Source organism: Echeneis naucrates, chromosome 7, assembly GCF_900963305.1.
Source record: "Echeneis naucrates chromosome 7, fEcheNa1.1, whole genome shotgun sequence".
NCBI classification, from domain to species: Eukaryota; Metazoa; Chordata; class Actinopteri; order Carangiformes; family Echeneidae; genus Echeneis; species Echeneis naucrates.
In genome coordinates, this window is record NC_042517.1 from 16,073,752 (window position 1) to 16,097,619 (window position 23,868).

At 41.1% G+C, this 23,868-nt stretch overlaps 1 protein-coding gene across 8 annotated transcripts in view; it reads left to right on the forward strand.

Moving 5' to 3' along the window:
- The window catches only part of LOC115045926 (serine/threonine-protein kinase WNK2), a 41,275-nt gene that overhangs the window by 2,961 nt on the left and 14,446 nt on the right, over positions 1–23,868 (forward strand). For 5 of the 8 annotated variants that reach the window (XM_029505907.1, XM_029505905.1, XM_029505910.1 and 2 more), the window contains exons 3-13: positions 14,229–14,401; positions 14,559–14,779; positions 14,858–15,015; positions 16,533–16,621; positions 17,092–17,311; positions 18,992–19,265; positions 19,347–19,462; positions 19,757–20,635; positions 21,257–22,474; positions 22,585–22,623; positions 23,131–23,322. In XM_029505907.1, the coding sequence (XP_029361767.1) occupies positions 14,229–14,401; positions 14,559–14,779; positions 14,858–15,015; positions 16,533–16,621; positions 17,092–17,311; positions 18,992–19,265; positions 19,347–19,462; positions 19,757–20,635; positions 21,257–22,474; positions 22,585–22,623; positions 23,131–23,322 (3,579 nt within the window). Of the gene's footprint in view, positions 1–14,228; positions 14,402–14,558; positions 14,780–14,857; positions 15,061–16,532; positions 16,622–17,091; positions 17,312–18,991; positions 19,266–19,346; positions 19,463–19,756; positions 20,636–21,256; positions 22,475–22,584; positions 22,624–23,130; positions 23,323–23,868 lie in introns of those variants that run through there. The other 3 variants (XM_029505906.1, XM_029505909.1, XM_029505912.1) reach the window with 3 other exon arrangements.

The following is a 23,868-nucleotide window of genomic DNA, read 5'->3' on the forward strand; positions in this document are numbered from 1 at the left end:
AATAGCTAGGAATGAGTTGAAATACAGTAGTACTGAGAGGCACTTAGTAATTTCATTTGGTTGATGAGGTCATACAGACTGATAGTAAGAGTGATCAATCCCATATCTCCCTCAACTTGACAGTACTGATCTGCTATTGGACTCAGATGATTTGACATAACCCTAACCATGGAACAGAAACCAATCTACTGCATGTTATTCTTCCCTAGTGACACATATTAAAACCCCCTCTAGTGGACATTTAAAAATGGATGTTAATCACAATACTAGTGGTCTTACCTCACAATGTTTCTCAACTAGCCACTTTTTTACATGCAGTAATAAAGCTGCTAAAAAAACTGCTAAGTTTAAGACACAAAACTCTATGCTAACCAATTCAGTGTACTCTTGTAGAGTAACACTGGCTTTCTGTGCAGATCAGTACCATTAATTCCGACTTTGAGTTGAACTTTCTTAAGGTAGCTAAAACGGTATGTAACCTCGTGCTGATACATTTTTCTCCTGTAGAATAAAATGGCATAAGCTGTTTAGGACACGTATGAATTCAAACTGTCATTGTAAGTTGTGGAGAGTCGGATGGATAAGGTTTGGCAGATACATAAATGCTAAATTTGATATAAACGTAATTTTTTGTGCTTCAACTAACAATTTAACAATCTTAACAATTAATTTATCCTGTGGTCTGTAAAATTTCTTAAGAAAAGGAGAAAATCAGCTTTCAGATTCTAAGGAGATTTTCATTGTTTTACGTTGTTGATTTACGTAATTGTTCAGTTGAAAGAAAGTTCATTTGTATCTATTTTAATCAGCATTTTGCTGTTTAAATTTTGCTGTTAAAGTAATGTTACCAGGTTCTAAACCGTGAACATTCCCTACTTTTTGTTGTCTTAATTGCAGTTATTTTGTTTTATCTGTGCTTTGGACTGTTCATTGAATAAAACAAGACATGAGGCAACTTTTCTCTGGGCAAAAAATTGCAAATACATTGTCTGACCAACAGTACAAAGATAATAAATATAAAATAGTAAAAAAGAATAGCTTTGTGATAGTTTCAGAATAATTTTGCTTTCTTCGCAAAAAAATGTTTGATTATGAAAAATGATTAACAACAGATACTTCCAGCTCCATTCCATTTACTTTATTAAGCTACGCAAAGCCGTAGTGTGCGATTTGGAAGTTGTGCCATTGTGTGCTGGAGAAAACTAAAAACATCCTAAACCTGAGATTGGTGGTCTGAGTCAAGAATCCACTCTCATATGAATGTGAAAATGCAGGTATAAACTAGTGTTCTGCTTTCAGCCAAAATAGTGTAGAATTTGTAGATGTGTTGTGCATGTTTACTCTTCACTGTTGCATATAGTTGATGACAGCTTTGCATTGCTCAGTGAATTTTTTTTTTTTCAAAGAAAACAGCAGAGGATTGATATGTTAGATGGCGTAAAAGAGATATGACTGTGATTTTCCACTGTTTTCCTTGCTTGCAGTGGTTACATGCTTTTCTTGCCGAGAAATTTTAATCTGGTCCTGTGTTTATGCTTCCTTTGCCCCACCCTCTCTCTCTCTCACCCCTTGCCCTTTCCTCCCATGCCCATCTCCCCCACATTTCTGTCCTGTGCCAGGCTGCTGGCATAACACAGATGGCCATGGCTCAGGCGAGGATGTTAATCTGAAAGAAAGATGCCTGTTGTGAATTTTTTATTGTTGTGGAGAAACACTTCTTGTGCCTGTGTTTACCTTGTCTTGTTCTGTCATTGCTTGCTGAGATTTATTTTTTAAACTTTGGAAACTTCCCGTTTCTGCCAATTGTGGCTCTGAATACAGATTTTTATCTTGGTGTTGAATGTTATGAGCGCACTTGGTGATAGAAAGTTTGCTTTTGAATTTGTGCAGACTTTTCTGTGGTATTTGGCAACGAGTTTGTTGTTCTGTAGATTAAATCTAGTTCTTATTTGAATGCAGAGCTGGCTGTGATACCTTGGCATTGATGTAAGGCTGCCTGTTTCTGGGTATTTGCAGGAGATCTAGGCATTCTTCATCCAAACAAACACAATAAATGACACCATGAGTAACTAGGTCAATATCTTGGTTACAAACACTCAGTTTTTCTCTAAAGCTCGATTAGATTGGGCCATGTTATCGGACGGAAATTTGGTTTTGAGCATAACTTGTTGTTGCCTGCAATTAACCTGCACAGGGCTACAACTCTTCCTTGACTGCTCAAATGGAAAACAAAGTTGGAGAAGCCCAAGTGGGTCATTGGTTACAGACCATTTGGCTTCAAGAGGCCTGGGGAAGGAAGGGCAGCCAGACCCAGTGGCTGGAGCTAACAGTTTTTTTATCAGTGGACCCCATCTTCTGGCATGTTGGAGCCCCTGTTGCTCAGCCAGTTGAAGGCCCTGAGGAATGAAAGCCCAGCCAGGGAGAGTCAGAGCAGTGCGGTCTGTGGTATAGCTGCAGTAGACTTTCAGGTGCAATGCTAGGTAAGGGGATTTAGATCTTGGACACCAAAATCTTTGCACAGTGTTAGTTTAAATAACAACCACAGTAGTTAATGTGAAGTCCTGTAAAACACCTCATAGTTTTGACAACAAAACTTTTCCTCTTAGAAGCCTTTTACATTTAGAGTATGTGGCAGAGCTGTTTTTCTGAATGGCATAGATGTGCCTAATAAAGTGGTTAGAGAGTGTACATCTTCATATTAACAAAGGATATTTGAACAAATACTTTTGAAGTCATTCATGAATTGGTCTATGAAAAAGGGAGATGCTCTTCCCATCTATTAAAGTTAAAGAGCATATATGCAAGTATAAAAGTGTCTGTTTTGCAGAAAAGAGCTGAAACAGATGGTGTTTGGCCAATAAGGACTTCCCAGTGTAATGCAATATCCCAATGACTGTTGATTATCAGGTGTGTCGTTTTGGGACTTTAAAGGCGACAGCCTGTACTTTTAAGATGTAAATGGAAGTTCTGTATAATCTGTTTTGGTGAGGACTAGGATTTAAAGGGGGTGAAAGATTTATGGTAAATTTCTATTTGAAAAATAATCCAAATTAGTAAATTTCCATGGGAACTAACTGGAAATTTTGGATAGTTTTAAATAAACTGTATCACATCCAAAGATAATCATAAACATTTTGTTTTGTCATCAGCAGAGAGTCATGCAAAAGAATAAAATGAACATGGCCCATCCTAGGCTTCAACATCCTCCATGTTCCCCTCATCAACATCTGACTCTTCCTTTTCACTGTCACAGTCCATCCTTGTTGAGGATGATGCGGGGTCAGGCATAGTGTTTTTTTTTTGTTTTTTTTGTTTTTTTAAATGCCATCAGTGTTTCCACGCTCACATTTGTGAGCATTATTCACATTTATTCCTGTTAAAATTGCTGGAATTTTGTAATTTTGTGAGGATGTGTGTATGTCCCAGGGACGTTACTCAGTAGTAGAGCTGCATATCTTGCGAGGCCCCAGGTTCAAACCCCAGCCACAGACAGAGTGTTTGCCACTCCCAAGCCCAGATAAATGGGGAGGGGAGCGACGGGAAAGACAGCCGGTGTAAAAACCTTGGCCAAATCAGTCATGGTGTGGTGACCCTGAACAGGGAAAAGCAGAAAGAGGAGAGTCAGGAAAAAAAAAAGTAAGGGGGTTCGTGTTTACTTTTTATTTTCAATGCATGTGACTGCAATTTTTCTCAATAAAGACTTTAGTCTGTGTGTCACATTATATATTAGAAAACAATTAAACTAAATGACCAGAAAATCTTTTTTTGTCTGTGTTAGGTCATTCTTTCTCAAAATAAAATGATAGATTGATGACTTATAGTCTCCTTCATTGTATACAAACATTCTGAGCCTAAGAATGTGCGCACAGCTTGGGGTCACAGCTTGCGAGTAATACCTAAAAAGGAAACATTTGTTTACTTAGTTAGCTAACACGTTTAGCTGTCAACGAGAGCGCTAGCTGACAGATAATTACAAGCCAGCTACCTACGTTCACCACAAAATACCTTTAGGCAGCATATGCTTCATAAGCATTTACAAACAATTTTCTATGAAACCCAGGCTTTTCAACATAATCTAACGGAAAGGGTTAATAAATGATAATTTACCTGAGATAAAGTGAGCACTACAAACACAAGCCTCTTTGACTGCAGTAGCATCATTCCAGTCTTCTCAATGTTTGGAGCCACAGACAGCATCTATTTTTTTTATTTATTTATTTATTTATTTTTTTGGGAATGGGTGAGATCCTGCAGGTAACCTGAAAAACTTAAAACCACTGCTGGTTCTATTGTCACAGCCAACTAAGCTACAACAAGGCATTGCTTTGTGATGGACATCAACTCTGGGATAGCCAGCCAAACGTTGTTGCTAGCAACTTGCTGCTATCAAGTAACTTGCCGCCAACACCCATCAAAATTCCGATTGGGTAGGATTTTGATTGACAGTGACTTCGCCCAGTCAGAATCCAGGAAAGCCCTAATTTTATTTATTTTCTTTTTAAGAGAAACTTGACAGAATAGTAACCAAAACAGCACAAATATTTTCTATTTATTGTGTGTTTAGTGAAATTAGACCAACGGAATGTCCCTTAAGCATTTAGCTGTCCTGTTAGAGCTTACGCAAAGTGATGTTCAGTGGTTTTCTGACCCCAAGCTGCATGCATTTCTGACGTTGCACTCGTAGGGGTCTATACCATTAATTTATTATCAAAATGGCTGTCAAGTTTATGCCGTGGTACTCTTGTGAAATTTTGCATGCTGTAGTTTTTTGTTTTTTCTTTGATCATACCAGTTTTTAGTGAGTAACTAAAAGATAGATACACCTGTAGCACACCCACACTCCTGCAGTGTAACCTTGAACTGATGAAGATTTAGTCAAATAGGCTTTGTCCTCTGTTGCCTTTGTCCAGCCATAGGAAGTGTCACAACAGCTCATTAGGACTGCTAATCCCTTTTGGAATTTAAAAGATTTTTTTTTTTTTTGTATGAATGATTGTGTTGTGATTCTGTCTCCTGTTTAAGCCTCCTGCTTAGGCTCTGTGGTATGAAGACAAGGTTTACTTTTTGGGCACACTCAATTTGACCTCTGCATCACTAAGCTATTTATGTAATAAGTTAACGCAAATGGTATCATTTAGTGCATAGTGTTACTCACTATGATGATAAACTTCTAACACTTCTAACAGACAGTTGACAGAAAAGCCCTTATTTGTCTTACTGTGTTTTGAATAGTCTAGCTTAAGCACCACTGCTGCTGAAATTGTGAGGACTGTGTGTATATTATGTATAATTTGTTTATTTTTCTTTTATTATGCATGTTGGTTTCATGATTTCTCCCTGACATTATGATAGGCCCTAATGAGGCAACAGTGGTACCAAAGGTGTGGCCTCATGAGTTGTATGTTAAGAATTCTGCATAACCCTCCAAAAAATACTGAAAACTATGTTCCTTGCATTGAACCGTGCCACAGAGTTGCTGATTTAAACTTGCATAGTAATTTTGGAGATGCATATTGTTAGGGATGGAAGTTGATGTCTTCAGTATATGAGGGCTTATATATTAATGATACTGTAAATCTTACCTCTGTTTCCACCATTTTACCTTTTTTCAAAGGAAAACTAACAAGATTTGGTCCTCAGTGGGTTCCCCTTGACAGCACAACCAGAAATAGGTGTTCAGTTTCACAAACTTTTATTGTGGAAGCTTGGCCGTAGCCACAGAAAGAAATCCAACTCAAAAGTGCTGCTGTTGCGGTTTTGTGATCATCTGTCTCTGATGATAGATTTCAGTCTGCTTGTGTGCTTCCTCCACTCCCCTCCTTGGCCCTGATTCCTACTATATCTAGAGAGTGCATGATTGGTAATGTGACCTAAATGAGGTTCACCTGTGACAGGCTGCAACACCACTCCCCTGCTCTCAGAGTGTTGGTCTGCTCTGCCCCACAGACTACCTCCGTGGAGTTGCCCGGCCAAGTCACAAATTGCTTTGAAGGGCTGTTGCTATCGAATATTTTACTAGTCAAGTATTCTACAGAAAATTCAATCAATTAATCAAGTACTTGCATAAAACATGTTTTTGTTTAGTGAAAGAGAAATTATAAATAGACATGAAAAAAAGACAGACATTTCACTCCACCCACACCGGAGGGGAAACAATCAGGAGCTCTCCATTGACTTTGTATTGTGTGAAGGTGTCACTTTTCACTCTCTGTGTGCCAGCAAACACAAACAAATGCCCAAAAGCTGCTGTGTGGTAGGGTGATCTACTAACAGGGTAAAGAACCCTGATCTACGTTTTTATAAGCCGCCGAACAGAAAAATTTTGCTTTTAAGATGAGAGAAGTGGACACAGGCAGTAAGATGAGAGGCGCCGTCAGCTTCACATCAGCCTTGAAGACCGGGCAGTCAGAGTTGGCTAGTTTATAGGTTGCTCATTTAGCTTTCCACTGCTAAAACCGAACACTTCTGCCCTCTCCTTCCTTTGTGTGCGTGACGTCCGGGCGTTGTGCTCTGTAAAAATTAATTGATTCCTTGAGGCAAAAAAAAAATCCTTGATCATTTTCGAGGAATCTTTTCAGCTGAATTGCTGTGGTAAATCTGCAATCCCGTGGAGGCCTGGGGTACCTCCCACACTGTTCTTAATAGATTACACACTCTCTTTGTGTAAACAGCACAAAGGGATATTGGTGTGCATTTTGGTGAAATGGCCCGATGAGGTCCATAGCGATAGACTCAAGTGGGACCACCATTAACACAAATGGGCGCAAAGGCGCTCTGGGTATCAATGATGGGTTCACCAGCTGGCATTCTGAGCAAGCCGCACACTGGTGGTGCACATCCCACCCCAGATGCCTGGGCAGAGAGTCAGGCCATTATCCACATTATACCCCATGTGACCAGCCACAGGATGGTGATGAGCACCACCCCCACCACTGTATCTAGCCCTAGCCCTGGGCTGGACCAGATTCTTGTGTATCAGGGACTGTTCACAGCCCGAATCCACAAGTGCCCAGTGTTTACCCTCTCGGTCTTTACCGGAGCACTGTACGTATCTCTTGATTGGGGGAGGGGTGCTGGCGGGCCATCCACCCGGATCACCTGTCCCACCTCTGTCATTGGGCCTTCCTGCTGAAAGTGTCCATGCAGACTGCACCCCCAGCACTAAGCGTCTGGGTGGCCCCCTGTGGGAAGGACACAGCAGGATGGACATGCATTTCTCCCCCTCTGAGCCCCCTCACAGGTGTTGGGCCAATGAAAATGGCCAGTCTGTCAGCTCTGCCCTGGTGACTCAGACATTACGGCGGTGACCCTCAGTGGATACCCAAGCCAAGCAAGGACCACTCTTCTGATGTTCTCGTACCTCCCCTGTGCACATTGAAATTGGCTTTGGCGTGTCTGACCTGAACGTGTTTTGGTAAAGGTGTCATGGAAACAAGGCTGCTTTTGAATTTCCCATGCAGCGAAAGGCCTTGCCTTGGCTTTGCATGTTCAATGTTTAGTCTGGTTCAGGGTATTATGCTGAATCAAGGCTGTCTCTCTGGCTCTGTGCCCGCACACTGCAGCGGATGATAAAATGGTCAGTTGGGGCAGTGAGCTGGTGTTGGCAATGTTGCACTGTTCAGGTCAGGGCATCACTGACTGGCACTCAACAGTTCTCTGCATCATTTTAGGTCCAACACTCATCACTAGTGATTTGAGGAAAGGGTCAGTACAAGAAGACCACTCACCTTCCAAGTGCACACTTTCTGGCTTGCATACATTAATGCTGGCCTCATTAGACTTTAGTCATTTACATAGTCTTTGAGAAGATTTGTGAATATTTATCCAAGTTCAGAACAGATGGGAGAAATTGCCACCCTGGTTATCATAGTACCACAGCTATTTGTAGCTGCTATGGTTTTAACAATCTGCCTTATGTCTGTGTGTTTCCATTAAGCATGAACGTTTGGTGTCTGTGCGAGAGTGTGTTTTGAAGATGTCACCACCAGCTGTCATGTCTCAGGTTCTGCTGGACACACTAGCTGCTGCCTCTTATCCAGTATAAAACCTTGTTGATTACAATAAGATAAATATTAAAATGTTATCACTAGAATAAATGGCCAGTAGGCCAACAATTTCAAGTAGGAGAGTATCAGCTATCCTGAAAAGGAATGCCATGTAAATTATGTTGAATCTGTTTTGATTACTGTTTTCCTTTTTTATTCATTAACCGCTGAATTATATTGGTAGCTATGTGAAAAGAAATTGCTGCAAAAGCCTTTTTGTTTGGGGCAATTTCTTAAAAAAAAAAAAAAGAAATTCTGTAACGATTGGAATTCAGAAATATGTCTTTGTCTTATTATTTCTGGAATTATGAAGTTCAACCATTAAATAGCCTACGCCTCCTTGCATATCTCTGTCATAATGCCTCTGCAAATTCAGGGAATCCAATTTAACTGTGTTATGAACTGTGTGTAAAGAAAAAATAAAAAAATAACATTGCTGGATATTTATGGATACTTCATTCTTCATTCATAAAACTCAAATATTGATATCAGAGTTGGCCACTGTTAGTCAGATGCTAAACAAAGATGTGATCATTTGACAGTTGTCATGGCCATTGCATAAGCAGTATGAATCTTTTTGGGAGACAAATATGTAATCAGCATTTTTTGTTTCTTTGTCACTGTGTCATAGAACTATTTGCTTTTCAGCCTGCGTATTTTGTCTGACAGGAAAGAGGTTTACATGAGGTCAGTGTGATTTAATCCACATTGGCTAACTCGTGGTCACAATAAGATACACTCATACTCATGTTAACACACAGCAGTGGCACAATGCTTTGTTTTGGAAATTTGTTTTATCATTATATACAGTTAAATAACACTGTTGGGCTGTGGTGGTGTCTGTCATACATCTCCTCCTAAAACCTTTCCTTAATTCCTTTTTACTCACGCCCAGTACATGCAGAGACGAGAGTAATCATTTGGTCATAGACTGATTTGTACTAGAGCTGATGTCTTAATATCACAGTATATCAATGGTTTGTCAAATTGTTCCTGTATTTAAGACTCTTCCTTGACAGGGGTGGGAGAGAGATGCATATGTTCTTGTTCTCCCCTCCTCAGCTTTAAAATGTTATGCTGTGCTACCATGAGTGCCAGTGTGCCAGTTGGCACAGCGTTGTCGCTAGGTGGCTGCATGGTAGATTAACACTGAAACAGAGATGATGGTACAGTTTCAGGCCAAAGCCTGCAGTCATGACTGATGGGACACAGTTCAGCTACAGGCAGTCTGCTGGCTCATGGCTCAACCTTCAGCGTCTTTTCTCACAGCAGCTGGAGCACTGCATTGACTGTCTATTATAAGAGATGGATGCAGAGGGTGGCAGGGTGACAAAGTAAATTAGCATACTGTCTCCAACGTGGCAACCAGGGTTCATTTGCCATGAGCACAGATAGCCACATTGTTGAATTGTCTAAATTAGCTTTGAATAAGACACGGCTGTAGGCGAGGTTTTCTTTGGCATTGTGGCCTGCACTGAACAGAAATATCCTGCATGGATCAATGATGCATTATTATTAACATTCCTACTGAACTAAAGCCTTCATTGAAACGTTTGAGTCCTATATTTATAGCCCATTGTTCGTGTGTGTGTGTGTGTGTGTGTGTGTGTGTGTGTGTGTGTGTGTGTGTGTGTGTGTGTGTGTGTGTGTGGTGTGTGTGTGTGTGTGTGTGTGTGTGTGTGTGTGTGTGTGTGTGTGTGTGTGTGTGTGTGTGAACATTTTTCTATGCTTGTCTTGACTAATTTTAGTTGAAATAATTGTGAGGACAGTTTCATCACACATTCCAAGGGCTCTCTTTCAGGGTTGATTGTAGCATTCATGTTGGAATTACATGCAATGTTAAATCTAATGAGTTTGTTCAGGTATATCTATAAATGTTACCGTGTTTTCAACAGCCCAGGTGGAGTTATCTTTTAGTAGAAGTTGTTGTCAATTTTAAATGTAAATCTCTGTCACACTGTTGTTACTAACTCTGAATTTTGCTAATCTGTTCTTTTTAACAAAGGATCAAGATGAGGCCAAATAAATGAGGAAAGAGGAAATTGTAATTAGAACACAAAGCTTGTGGAGAAAGACCAATCTAATATTGTCTGCACTTTAGCTGCCATAATTACAAGTAATGCTTAAACCTGTTGGTTTCCTTATTCATTTAGTCCCCTGGTTATGGAGCTCACTGGTTGACGGATCATAGAGATTTTGATATTAAGTAAAAACTTTGTGTCAACGGGAGCACAGATAAAAAGGGGCACTACACAAGACGAACTGGATGGTGTCCATTTTTCCACCTTTTTTTTTTTTTTAATCTTTACTATTGAGATGATGATTTAGATGCAGGCCAATGTCTAAGAACCGCTATATTGAAAGGAATCTCTTCTGTAACACTTTTTTTTTGTATATTACAAAACATAAAAAAATTAAAGGATATTGTTTAATAAAGCGATAAGTATTCTGAGAATAAAACGAATGAACCAGTCTTATATATTTTTTGTTGATCCCCAGGTGTGGGAGATTTTTTTTTGGAAATCCTGAAAATGTGAACCTTAATACACATGTATGAATATCTATTAATGGAAAAAGCTTAGCAATACATTGAAATTCAAAGCCATTTATTAAACGTTTAAGTCATTTGGCAAGAAGTAGTCAAATTTTTTTAAAATGAGTTTTATTTGTTAATCTGTTGTTAATCAGTCGTAGATATTCATCCTACATTAGCAACCTCAATCTATGTAGCACCAAGCTACTTTTTTTGTTAAAACAAATGCAATTGTAGTCGGAAATAGTGATTTACCTGTTTGACTTACCTGTCCACACACAGTTGTGCCTATGCACTGCATTGTTGTTGTTTTTTTTTTAACTTCTGTTTTTGGGGTAAATCCTTTTGATATGTTTTCACAGCTGTCAACATACCTTAATAGCTATATATGTTGGAAAACAGGATCTTGCTGAAATAATTTCACTTGAAGGAGCAGGTTGACAGATTTGTGGTGCATGACCTAAGTTTTCCATTCTCTGCGAAAGATCAATAGGTGAATAAGCAAAGTTGATTGTTATTTTCTACATCAAAGAACACATTTTGCCTATAAAACGGGCCATATCAATCACTTATCCCAAATATAAGGTATTTATGTATCATCAATTTTAATATTCAGTGGTATAGCAGTCGAGTTGGTTGTACTTTTGCTAGAACGACTACAAATATGTAGTTTATCAAGGCTCCAGATAAATGTTGTTACTTGACAAGACTTGTCAAGGAATCATACTGATAAACAAAATATTCACTCTGCCAGGACTTGACGGAGTGATAACATCTACCAGTGCATACTGACTGTATAGTTTCTGCTAATGCAGTCACATTATACATTGTTGCATGTAGAGGAAGTATAACAAGGAGGTATACCTCCTGCATGCTTCTTGTATTGACCCCATAGATCCTTAGCTAAAGTAATTGAGCTGATATCCATCTGTCCACACTAAGGATATTTTCTTGCTAAATGGACAGTATACAGTAAAAAGATGTGATCAGGCTAGGGACTTGATTACAACACACAGTTTTGCAATTACATACTGCCTATGCCAGTTCCCAGGACTAATACTTTAATCTATATCCTGGACCCTCCAGAGGCCCTCTGTTCTTATATGCCCCTGTTGCTGTATGAGCTACCAGAGCTGTGGAAGTAATAGAGTTTGGTACACAGATGCAGTGGGTGGGAGCAGAGTGGAGCACTGCTTTATAGATTGCTTCCTGCTTGTGTCACAATCTATTTTTCTGTCCCTGCTGCCCAGTATGGCTTTGTGTGTGTTTGTGTGTGTGTGTGTGTGTGTGTGTGTGTGACCTCGCCTGGGCAGCTCAACACACTGCTGTAGAAACCTGAGCCTTTTCTTTAAGCAGGTTGTCAAAAAGGGCTTGATAAGATTCTGAAAACATAAATAAACCCAAGACACTGATGCTTCTGTTTGCAGCATTGCTCTGATTTCATGTATAAAGCAATAATGAGTCTCGCTTGTTCAGAGCGCACATCCTCACAATAGCTATGAAGCAATGAACAAGTCTCGTATACTGATGTTTCAGTGATATGCTTTGTCTGATGTGTATGTTTGTATGTCTTGGGAGTGACATTCCTCTAGCATCTCTGTGTGCAAATGTATCTGTCTGTGTCTTCCCATGCTGTGCACAGCACCTCTGTGCCTACATGTGGCTTTTGAATTATGCAGAAGCCCAAGTGTCTGCTCAGAGCAAAAAATATAGGTGGTGGGGAGGGAGGCTGTGTAGGGCTTAGGGGACTCTGTGGTGGGGGTTTGGGCGGTTGTTTGGGAAAAACTGCAGGTTTCCTGAAGATGAGAATTAAAAATGATGAGAGGAAGTGGGAAGATATTGAAATGAGAGGAAAATATTGCCTAAAGGCACAAAAACCGCAATGCTCAGGGGTTAAATTTAGCATTTGGCTGTCTTTCATTGCTCACTCTCTCTTTTTAGACCTCTGTTTAAGGTAGACTTCAGTCCATGTGCTGCCCCCGTGCAGCAAAAAGCACTGAGATAGCCCAGCCCAACCTGGGCGGCCCTGGCCCCAGCCATCCATTGCTCAGTTTGCCTCATAAAAAGGGTTCTCTGCAGAGCTGAATTATTCATGGGACTTCAGAGGAGTGTGGTGAAAATCCCCACACATTTGTCCCCTGCACATTTAGCACACACACACACATGCACACACAGACATGCAATGCTTATCATCCCATTACGCCACTCTTCAACACATTACATCACAGCACCTCTTGCTTCATTGATGATTTTCAGGTTAATTCAGGGAGACTTTTCTTTTCTTTTTTTTTCAGTTTCTTCTCACTGGGTGTTTACTGTATTTGAATAATGAAATAAATTCGATCTCGCTAGGTCGTGTTCATTGCATTCCAGCATCTGTAATGTCTGTCTCTATAAGGGGTGGGGTCATGTTTTTAGTCCAAGCTCAGCACTGCATGCGTCGTGTGTCTATTATGTAAGTTGCAGTTGTGGTGGTTCTAAAGAAGGGAATCAGAGTAGAAACCATTCCTGCAACCTAGATCAACGTGTGAGCTCAGCCTTTCAGAGAACAGGAGAGAGAGTGGTTATAGAAGATGTATTTCCAAGTGTTTGCGTGGGATGTTTGGTGATGGAGAAGGGAGTGGTTGGTGTTAGTGGTGCAGAGAGGGAGACGGATTGCAGATATGGGGGGAGGGGGTGGCCAGCAAAAGATAGTGAGAAAGAGAGTAAGTGTGCAAGTGAAAAAGATGGAAGAGATCAATGGCATGTAACCTTTAGCCGCAGTGTGTCGTGGCTGTGACCATGATAATGTGTGGGTTCATTCTCCCCATGGAGCTGCCTTAGCTTCAGTGTTGTTCAGCATCTTTGCTTCCAGTTCAATTAAAACTAATCAGCAAGGGTGACAAATGAAAAGCATCAAACTTAAATTACATGTTTACTGTAAATGTCATGTACAGCTAAAATATATAAACCAATCCTTGTCTATGCTGAAAGAAGCTACTGATCTAAATTCATCCCGGATGTAAAAAGTGCAGACTGTAATCATCTTTGATATAATATGGTTTAAACAGAGATTTATGTGTGGCTATACAACAAGACTGACACATCCTTTCTCTTACTCACTGCCTTTCCCTCATACTAAAACACACTGGATGAGCACATTTAAAATGGGTGAGGAAGTGTGTCCAAGGTGCTGGCTTCTTCAATCTGGTGGTTCTTGTGAAGCAAATGCATTCCAATTATATAATTAGAATCTAAGGTTATAATTTGAAAATAATATTTTCAGCAGCATGTCGGCATAGTGGTTAGCGTTGTTGCCCCACAATAAGAACTGAACCCCTGGCCTGTGTTCAGTTCCTGGCTTAGGGCCTTTCTGTGTGCAGTTCGTATGTTCTCCCCGTGCTTGCATGGCTTTCTTCTCGATACTCCAGTTTCCTCCCAACATCCAAAGACATGAATGTTTCGGTCTAAATTGTCTGTAGGTGTGAGTGGCTGTTTGTCTCTGCCTCTGTATTGGTCCTTTGATGAACTGGCAGGTGTACCCTGCCCTTGCCCAATGTGAGCTGGAATTCTCTCCACCTGGAAACGGATAAGTGATAGAAGATTAATGAATTAATAAATTAATAATGATTAATTATTAATGTCTGCTATGTCTGTCATCTTTCCTCTAGGATCGTAAGCTGTCAAAAGTGGAGCGTCAGCGATTTAAGGAGGAGGCAGAAATGTTGAAAGGTCTTCAACATCCCAACATTGTTCGTTTCTATGACTTTTGGGAGTCGCCCTTGAAAGGGAAAAAGTGCATTGTTCTAGTAACAGAACTCATGACATCAGGGACCTTAAAAACGTGAGTACTTCATGAAGGCAAATATAGTGCGGGAAACTGCTGAAGTGAAAGTGAAATTGCTATATTGTTACTATAGTTTCTGTATTCATATACCATAAATATATTTTGTTATTCAAATATTTTTAAGGTAACTTGCTTTCCTCTCATTCTCCAACAGCTATCTAAAGCGTTTCAAAGTAATGAAGCCCAAGGTGTTGAGGAGCTGGTGCAGACAGATTCTGAAAGGCCTCCACTTTCTCCACACCAGGACCCCACCCATCATCCATAGGGACCTCAAATGTGATAATATTTTTATCACTGGGCCTACAGGATCAGTCAAAATTGGGGATTTAGGACTTGCAACACTCAAAGCAGCTTCCTTTGCTAAAAGTGTCATAGGTGAGAGATTTTGAAATATAACTCTCTACAGTCACAGCAAACAGTAAATGATGTATTCATTGGCTGTTCTCTCTTCAGGTACCCCTGAGTTCATGGCTCCAGAGATGTATGAGGAGCACTATGATGAGGCTGTGGATGTCTATGCCTTTGGCATGTGCATGCTAGAAATGGCTACCTCTGAATATCCCTACTCCGAGTGCCAGAATGCTGCTCAGATTTACCGCAAAGTCACAAGTGTGAGTGCAGCCATATACAATTTTGCAACTTGGTTCAGAAATTAGGTAGGTGGGGAGAAATTCACTATAAATTTCAAGCATTTGACTCTTGTTCTAGAAGGCACTAGAGGTGCACTAATTATGTGTTAACTGAGCAGATATTGTCTGCACCATTTAATATAATAAGTTATGAATTTATTCCTATGTAGTCTATATATATTATTTGTAAAATGGTTATGAATATGTTCCTCAATCTTAAGTATATAAGCATGTTTATGTTTCTCTCTTCTAAAATAGAACTTGCAAGCTTATGCGTTCTCAGCCTTGAATTTCTTGGTTAAAGAATTTATTGGGCCATATGGGCTCACAGAGGGAGTCCAAATCTCCTTAGTTTTTTAGATAGAGCCTAAAGGCATTCCATTTCAACCAGCCTGCCTCTGTTACAAAGCGTATTGTAAACTGTTTTTAGATTAGTGGGTGTCTGAAGTCATGATAGAGATCCTGATTTGATGAAAAGTATTGATTTTCTACCCTTGAGACTTGGCAGCAATGGAATCTCAGAGATGACTCTTTCACCTGCTCTTAAAGATCTGAAGGCCTCTGCCCACATTAATAGTTCGGCAGCATCAATGCAGAGGGCTCTGGAAACTGTTTCTGCATTGTTTCCATATGCATATCAGACTGCCCTGCAGGGAGCACTGCAGAATATTAATAGGAGATTGATCAAAGAGAAAACCTGATAGCTTTATGCTATTCCCTGAATACATACAGTATGTAGCTGCATAATTGGTACGAATATTAATGTGGATGATGCATAAAGATTATTTCAGAGGTAGAAAGATAGTTTGGTAGGTCAGCGTACTGAACTAAATCAAATATAGTGTGATGAAATAATTCTACTATTTTAAAAGTGGTATTCTGTAATAGAGGGACATGCTATTTAAATTAGGCTGAGCAGAATTTTTTATCAAAATTCATGATCCACATGATTATTTTCCATCCATATGCTCAGTATAATGCGAGGAGGAACAATCATTGCGAGGCCAGCTGTGCTCTAATTATAGTGTCTAAACAAAGCAACATTCAGCAACCAGAGCAGACTGGAGACACCTGCTGTTTCTGACCAATGAAATCAAATCAACATTCATTGAATGAATTCATAATGGGGATGTATCTAAGAATTGAAATGGGGCTTGAGCTCCAGTTAAGTGAACATGTCTGAGATACCACATGACAATTCTCAACGCTGCAGGAGTTGGTTGAGACATTTCTATGGATGCTTCTGTGTTTTTTTTTGTTTTTTTTTGTTTTTTTTTTTTTTTGGGGGGGGGGGGGGGCTTGCTAACTTGGATTAAAACTGACCGCAGCTGCTGTGCTCTTCCAAGGCAGGGTGTGAGTGTGTGACATTTAACTTTCAACAAGATTTGGGGTGGAGTATCACAAGAACTTCCCCATGCTCTTTCCGTTGTTTTCCCTTTGTTGTTTCTCATTTAGATGGCATCCTTTTCAGCATTTTGTTTATCTTGCCTCTTCCCCAGGGAGTAAAGCCAGCCAGTTACAACAAGGTCATGGATCCTGAAATTAAGGAGATTATTGGGGAATGTATCTGCCAAAAGAAAGAGGAGCGGTGAGTGGATGTCTTGATGACTGTCCAGCATCCATCCCACAGGGCCTACAAGGTGCCCTGTCATCTTTCGTGCCTTGTCTCACCTCCCCTGCTTCATTGGAGTGTTACTGACAGTTGGGCTCTCAGTGGCACTGCAGTCTCCAACCATATCTGCAGGGTGTCTTTCAGTCCTGTTTGGTTATGTAATAGGTTTGTGCACAGAGGAGAAATCATCCACAATTAGCTTCCACAGACTTTTTATTACCAAAGCATGGCTTGAATTCAGTGAGGGACTTTGTCCTTGCAGCATAGGTAATGTGAGACCACTGATGTCTAATTGTAGTAGACTCGGCAGAAATATGCTTTCACTATTAATACACAAGAATTTGTATACCACAGCTCAATAAATCCTCAGTATCACAGATGAGCGGCTGCAGTGTTTGTAGTACCAATTGGTACCAGAATCTGAGTTTCCCAGTTCCTTCTCCCAGGTACACCATCAAGGATTTGTTGAACCATGCTTTCTTTGCTGAGGACACTGGCGTGAGAGTAGAACTGGCTGAAGAGGATGATGGGAAAAAGGCTTCAATAGCCCTAAAACTGTGGGTGGAAGACCACAAGAAGTTAAAAGGGAAGTACAAAGAGAGTGGCGCCATCGAGTTCACTTTTGACCTGGAAAAGGAGGTGCCTGAAGTCGTGGCACAAGAAATGGTGAGTGACTAATTATTCTGACATATAAAAGTTTGAGAGGATTTGGCTTCCAGTGACTTATTCCATTATTTTACGTTGTTGTTTTGCTGCTTACCCACAAATTGACATTTATCATCTAGACACGGTTTAAACCTTTTAAATCTTTTGTAAACAGTAAATTTAAACAAGTTAGTGTTAATCCATTGACGTTAATGAAGTTTTCTGTGCTTTGCCTGTTCTTTGGTTTAGTAAGTTTTTGTTGTAGGCAGTGTCATGTCTCATCAGTGAGGAATGCACTCAAATGCAGACCGATGGTGATAACTTACTGTGCTATTCCAGGAATACAATGATTGAGTTTTATTTTTTACTTTTGTTTACATGGTTTTCTCCAGTGATCATGAGATAAGGTGCTCACAGACTCCGCAGTAAAAATCCGGTCTGGAAATAAAACACATCTTTCTCTGTGTGGGGGTTATGATGGCACTGATCTCAAGCCTTTAATATCATTCATCAAACATTTTACAATGATATGAATGTTTCCTTAAATGCATTATGAGAGAAAGGCAATTGAGTTAATGCCAGCTGTAAAATATAATTATTACTGTTGTGAGGTTTTGCTCCTACTGTGAAAGACATTCAAATATGACAGTTACCACAGTCTTGTAAGCATAGTTAGTATATTATTAAATCTCTGTTGGAATGCTGAAAATACATTGATATACTAATCAATGCTCTTCACTATTTTTTAACACTATGGCTGCACAAATGAATGACTCTCACTGACATTTCATTCTTGGAAATTGACTTTTGATGTAAAGACAATATGGCACTTGATGGATTTTCAACAGATAAATACTTAAATTTAATGTAAAATACACTTGTAAATGTTTGAACATAGAAAGGGAAACAATAATAAATACATATTGTATTTATGACACAGTATGGCCCAAATGTTTAATATGATCAAAAGATGAAGAGATGACATTTTATATCCAAATGGTCAAAGGAAAATTGTACTGTGACATCATAATGTTTTGTAAAAATTATTTCTGGTCATTATTAAATGCTGTAAAAAATATGTTCCTATATCTCCTAAAATTGGCTGGTTGGCAGAGGCATAGCACAAACAAGGCAGCTATCCTAGTTTAATCACTTCTTTTCACCAGTGTCTTCCTTTTTGTTTCCTCCTTCTTGCATATATCTCGTCCCCTTTTTCTTGTCTACTGTCTTTCCATTGTTTGGTGTGTTCTGTTTTGGCCTTGATCAAGCTTCAATGCCAGACAAAAAGAGGCTTTTCTGTAACAATTGCCATGGAGATGAAGGCAGACATGTGGACCCACAGCACAATGAGATTGTATGGCCAGTACGCTTCCATGTCACGCCAGTCCTCACACACACTGAATAATTTCTCTCCAGACAGGCAACCTGGGAGATATCATGTGCAACTATGTATTCTATACACTGTTTTCTTCTTTGTTATTTGCATATGTCACTGTCCTGTTGAAAATAATGAACCCACTGTTGACAAAGGGAATAGTGTCCACTGCTCCAATCGCTGTTAAATGGATTGCATATTCCTCCTTTTACTTGGTCTTTCTAGCTCCCTCACACACTCCCATTTGTAATGCACCCTTTCTTCTCTTACATGCTCAGTGCTAAAAATATCCTGAAAGTTATGCTCTTTCCTTTTTAATGTGTCAGGTGGAGTCTGGCTTTTTCCACGAGAGTGATGCTAAGACTGTGGGAAAGTCGATCAGGGACCGTGTGGCACTGATCAAATGGAGAAGAGAGAGAACAGTGTCTGCTGCAGTGGATCAGGTTGAAGGAGGACACAGGACCCAGATGACACCATCTCTGGGCATCTCTGCCGGGGCTGCACATGTAGGACAGCCCCCTTTGCTGGAACCAGAAGAGCCAGAGGCAGACCAGCGCAACCGGCTGCGTAACTTACCAACTAGTACAACCTCAGTAACTTGTAAGAAAATCTCTTCTCCTCTACCAAAAAACATAAATATTTGACTTTTCTTATGAGTGTGTGATTTGTTTATCTTTGCAGCAGACAGCACCCTTGACAGTGGCATGGGCTCCACTGTGTACTCAGACTCCCACAGCAGCCAGCGGAGTGTCCTCTATCAGTCCCTGTTGGAGCCTATTACCATGGCAACGCAGCAGGTCTGTAACAAAAGTATACATATCTGCGTGGACTGTATGTATAATCAGATTAAATACACAAACTTTTGAAAGAAGCCAATGCTCACATGGCCTAACAACATACTAAATACAATTGTTTCTTCCACACTCTTAAAAGGAATGTCTCAATCTTAAAGATGCACATTATCCTTTAGTGGCAAACAAATCTGTCATTCTCATCACATTATATAACATGTTTTTGTTTGTTTGTTTCTTTTTTATGATCTGATCATATTGAATAACCCATATTTCACTTTGGGGTTGCTGCTCAATCAGTGGCAGAGCAGTAGCCCTTCTCTGACAGATCGGCCTCACTCCTGTGAAAAGGGTGAAATATGGGGTGCAACACTGAGCCCAGAGCTCAGGAGTCGATTGGGAGCAGCAGCCCGAAGAGGAAGTGCCCCTGTTACTGACAGTCACAGGGCAAATCTCATTACTCAACATCATACCCTCAGCCAGTCTCAGAGGTCACCTAGTCCCAGCCCCCCAGTACCAACAGACCAGTTAGAACTTAGTCCATCTGAACCTCACTCAAAGGCTGAGGATGGTTTGCCATCCCAGAGTGCTCTACCAGTGCTGCAGGTGTCACCTGTCTCTTCACTCTCTGAGTATCGCCGCCTTAGTGACACCAGCATCAGAGAAGTATTAGAGACCAGTGAAAACTTAACACTGCCTGTGCCAGGTGGGCGCAGACACTCTGACCTGAGCAGTCTTCTGACTACCTCCCATCAAAACCACCATCTTGCAATGAATAAATCCCACATTTGCCAGGCATGCCTCTCTTTGCTTTTGAGGTCACGAGAAGACCGCTGCCCTTCTCTTATTATGCCATCACAGCAGTGCCCTTGCGACTTCAGACACCAACCATCCTCTGGTGGAACAATGACAACTCCTGGGTATGGTCGTCCGAAAGGTTCTGGTGATTGCTCTGATTTCTCACTGCTGCAGAAGTCCCTGTTCAATATAATCAGCCGCAAAGCCCCTTGTCACACCACATACATCCAAACCTCACTGCTACAACCCTGTAGCGATGGAGATGGCAGTCTGAAGAGTCATGTCTTGGGTGACAATTCAGGTCGGGACCAAGAACCCTTCCACGACAGCAAGGATAGATTCTGTGCTGGCGAGCAGCAAGTTACCGAGGCAGTGGGAGTGGTAGGTCATAGCAGCCAAGTCATTTTTGATTCCCATATGGGACCAACACCTTCTTAACTGATTTTTTTTTTTTTTTTTTTCCCCAAAAGAAGCAATTATTATTCTGCATGGAGCTGGTCTGATCTCCTGTCTACTGTCTTGCTATGCATATGCCCCCAGGGGTGACCATCTTAGAAATCATCAAGCTTGCTTATATCAGAGGACGATGACACAATCTCTAACAAGTGCAATCTTTTCTGATTAATCCTAACCAATCCCTTCTAGAGCTGACCTAGATTTTAATATTTTTTCCTTTTTGCTTTACTCACCCCATACCAGAGCTGCATTTCTTCTGAGCTTGCCTTGCTCAGACTGCCTTTGATTGAAGAAAGGGTCTCCTCTTGGTCACCTGCTACTTCTCCTTTGTGCCCTTATTTTAGCGCAGACCTATTGCTGCCCACTAATTGTTGAAACAGATGTTCCATTAACTATTTTTATCCTTCATCCTATCATTATTTTGTATCTGTTATGAGTTAATGCAATTGTCATGGTTATTCACTTTGGAAGATTTTTATCCACAACATGAAAAATTCTCTTAAGATGGTCTTACTACAATTCCTGTCTTGTTTTTTTGTTCCTTAGACCAGTTCTGCAGGGCAGCAGAATCAACCATCCATCCAGGTCTTGCCTTCTTCCAGCACACCAATGCACACACCACTTCAGTACCTCCAGCCTGGCAACAGCTATCCTTCTGCTCCGTATGTTGGTCAGCCCAGTGTTGCAACACCAAATCCAGCTAGTCTATGTTTAGTCAACATCCAGCATGCAGGCAATTCTGCTAGCTATGTACCCTCGAATGTGCAACAGACCCAGTCATCATCAAGTATGTCAGCATCAGCTATTCCACAACATATTGCACAGAGCCACCAAGCACCAGGCCAGCAACAACGGAAAACAACAGCAGCAAGCTCTTTAAGGTTTCCTTTGCAAAGCCATCAAACATGTCAGAACTTTGTGGCTCCACCCCAACAACAGGCTCAGTCTACATCAGGATATCCTACTCCAGTCCAGCAGCAGACTACAGCTATGGGCAACTTGCCAGCGCAGCAGCCAGCACAAAGCTACCCACTTGTATCTGTAGCCTCAACTCTGGCAGCCTCAGCCCAGTGTCATCCTGCACAAGCTCCCAGTGCACTGCAGCACATCCAAGCTACAGTCAGACTGCCAAGTCAGCAGACTGGTCAGAGCTCTTCCTCACCAGCACTATACAGCCAAGAGACACCCATTCGGCAAGAGCACCAACAGCCCTTAGTGCAAAATACTCAATCCAGTGTACAACAAACACAAAATGCTGGACAGGCGTATATTCAATGTCAACGCCAGCATAATCCAGATACTGTGCATCCCATTCAGCATCAAATAGCACAACAGTCTACCCACCAATCTCAAAGTCTTCAGCCCACTGGTCAGCAAGAGTTGCAAACTGCAACTCTACAGCAGCATAACAAGAAATCAATTCAAGCAGCAGCTCCACAGCAGAACCAGTGTATGTCCAAGTCTACAGTCCCTCAGATTCATACCCCAGCTTCTCAGCCCCATCTCACTGCAACTCCAGTTGTGCAGGCTGCAGCTGCACATCCGTGTTACCCTGCTGCAGGTTTATCTGACACTGCCTCTGAGAGCTATGCACATTCTACCCCCAATGCTCTGCAGCATTTGACTACTCCGGCTCAAAGCCAGTACCACCCTGTACAGTCTACTGCTGCACCACAGACCTATGGAGAAGTTACCCACGCAGTGGGTCCTCAAAGCCATCCAGCCTCTGCCCACCCTAGCCAGCCTGCGCATATTGTTCAGCAGGTGAGTGTTGATGTCGTAGGTTATAGTGAGGTGGCATATATAGTGCCTCAGCTTCTAATATTTGTTTGTTTTCCCTTCTGTGACCTCGCCCTATTTTCATTTTTCATCAGTTTCAACCCTATCTTTGCAACGCAGCTGTCCTGACTCAGGTAGAATGCCTTTGTCTCCATGCACTTTCACTCCAGGGCTCACTGTGGGAGGGACAGAAAATTATGGACTGAAACATTTTAATTTGTTTTAGGGCAGTGCTGTTGTTTTGGTCCTCCTCATAATATGGTACCTGGTTTTGATTTGTTGCAGCTGAATTGGAGGCAGCTGTGCTGATGGACAGTAGGTGAATGAAAAAAACAGAACAGCCCAATAAACAAGAGTTTCCTCGGACAACAGCCAACAGAGAGATAATGGAAGCAGTAATGAAAACAATAACAGTGGTTTTAGCTGCTGCATCTGCCAGCCCTCCCAGGCTTACTGTGTCTGTTTTGTAGGGCACAGTAATAGTAGAGTCTGTCTTATTCCAGGCATAGAGACAGGGTGAATAATGTAAGCTATTCTGATCGGGTGCTTGAGCAGGAAATGCAAATTTCCAAACAGACAGACGAAAGTGGAATCTTCTACAATATTGAATTTCCTCTGTCCTCCTTTTTGTTGTTCTGTAGAATATTCCTGCATGTCAAAGCATCTCGCAGCATGGACAAGATGGGCAGGGCCATGGACAGAATTTAAGCCAGCCTACTTCAACTATTCATACCCGAGCACTTCCTCCTCAGCAGTCAATGAGTCAGGCTGCTGTTCAACAACTCCATCCTCTGCAAATATCAACGTCTTTACTACCAAGACATGCACCCCAGGTATTGTTGGCTGCATCTCATTACACTCACAAGTAACTTACTTGGATAATACCCATCCATTTTTACTGAGTCTCAGCTGTTTCTTTTAGGTTGACTTGCATTTAGTGAGTAGTGACAATATTGACTTGGAGCAAATTGTCTTGATGCATCATCCTCCTATGCTTGAACTTAGTTTTCTAGACAATTTGATTCCTTTATTTCTTCCCTTTTCCTTTCCCCTTCAGTTTCCTTCACAGTATCCCACAGTCCAGGTGATGACAGCTGTGACTGACTGTGAATCCTCCTATCCTCAATCCTGCACTGCCCCTCACCCCTCAACCTCTTCTCTTAATCACATTTTCCTTTCTCCTGCACCGACTCTTCCCGTAACACCCTCTGTATCACCTCTATCCCCTCTGCACATTGAAAATAGTTTAGTTTCACCCATCCCAGTGTCTCTTATACCTTCTCCCTTACCCATGATGGGCAAGATGGGACCCACATCTCCACAACAGCAGCCCGTGGCTGTTGTGCAGCAGAGTGTTAGATGTGAAGCTCATTCACAAC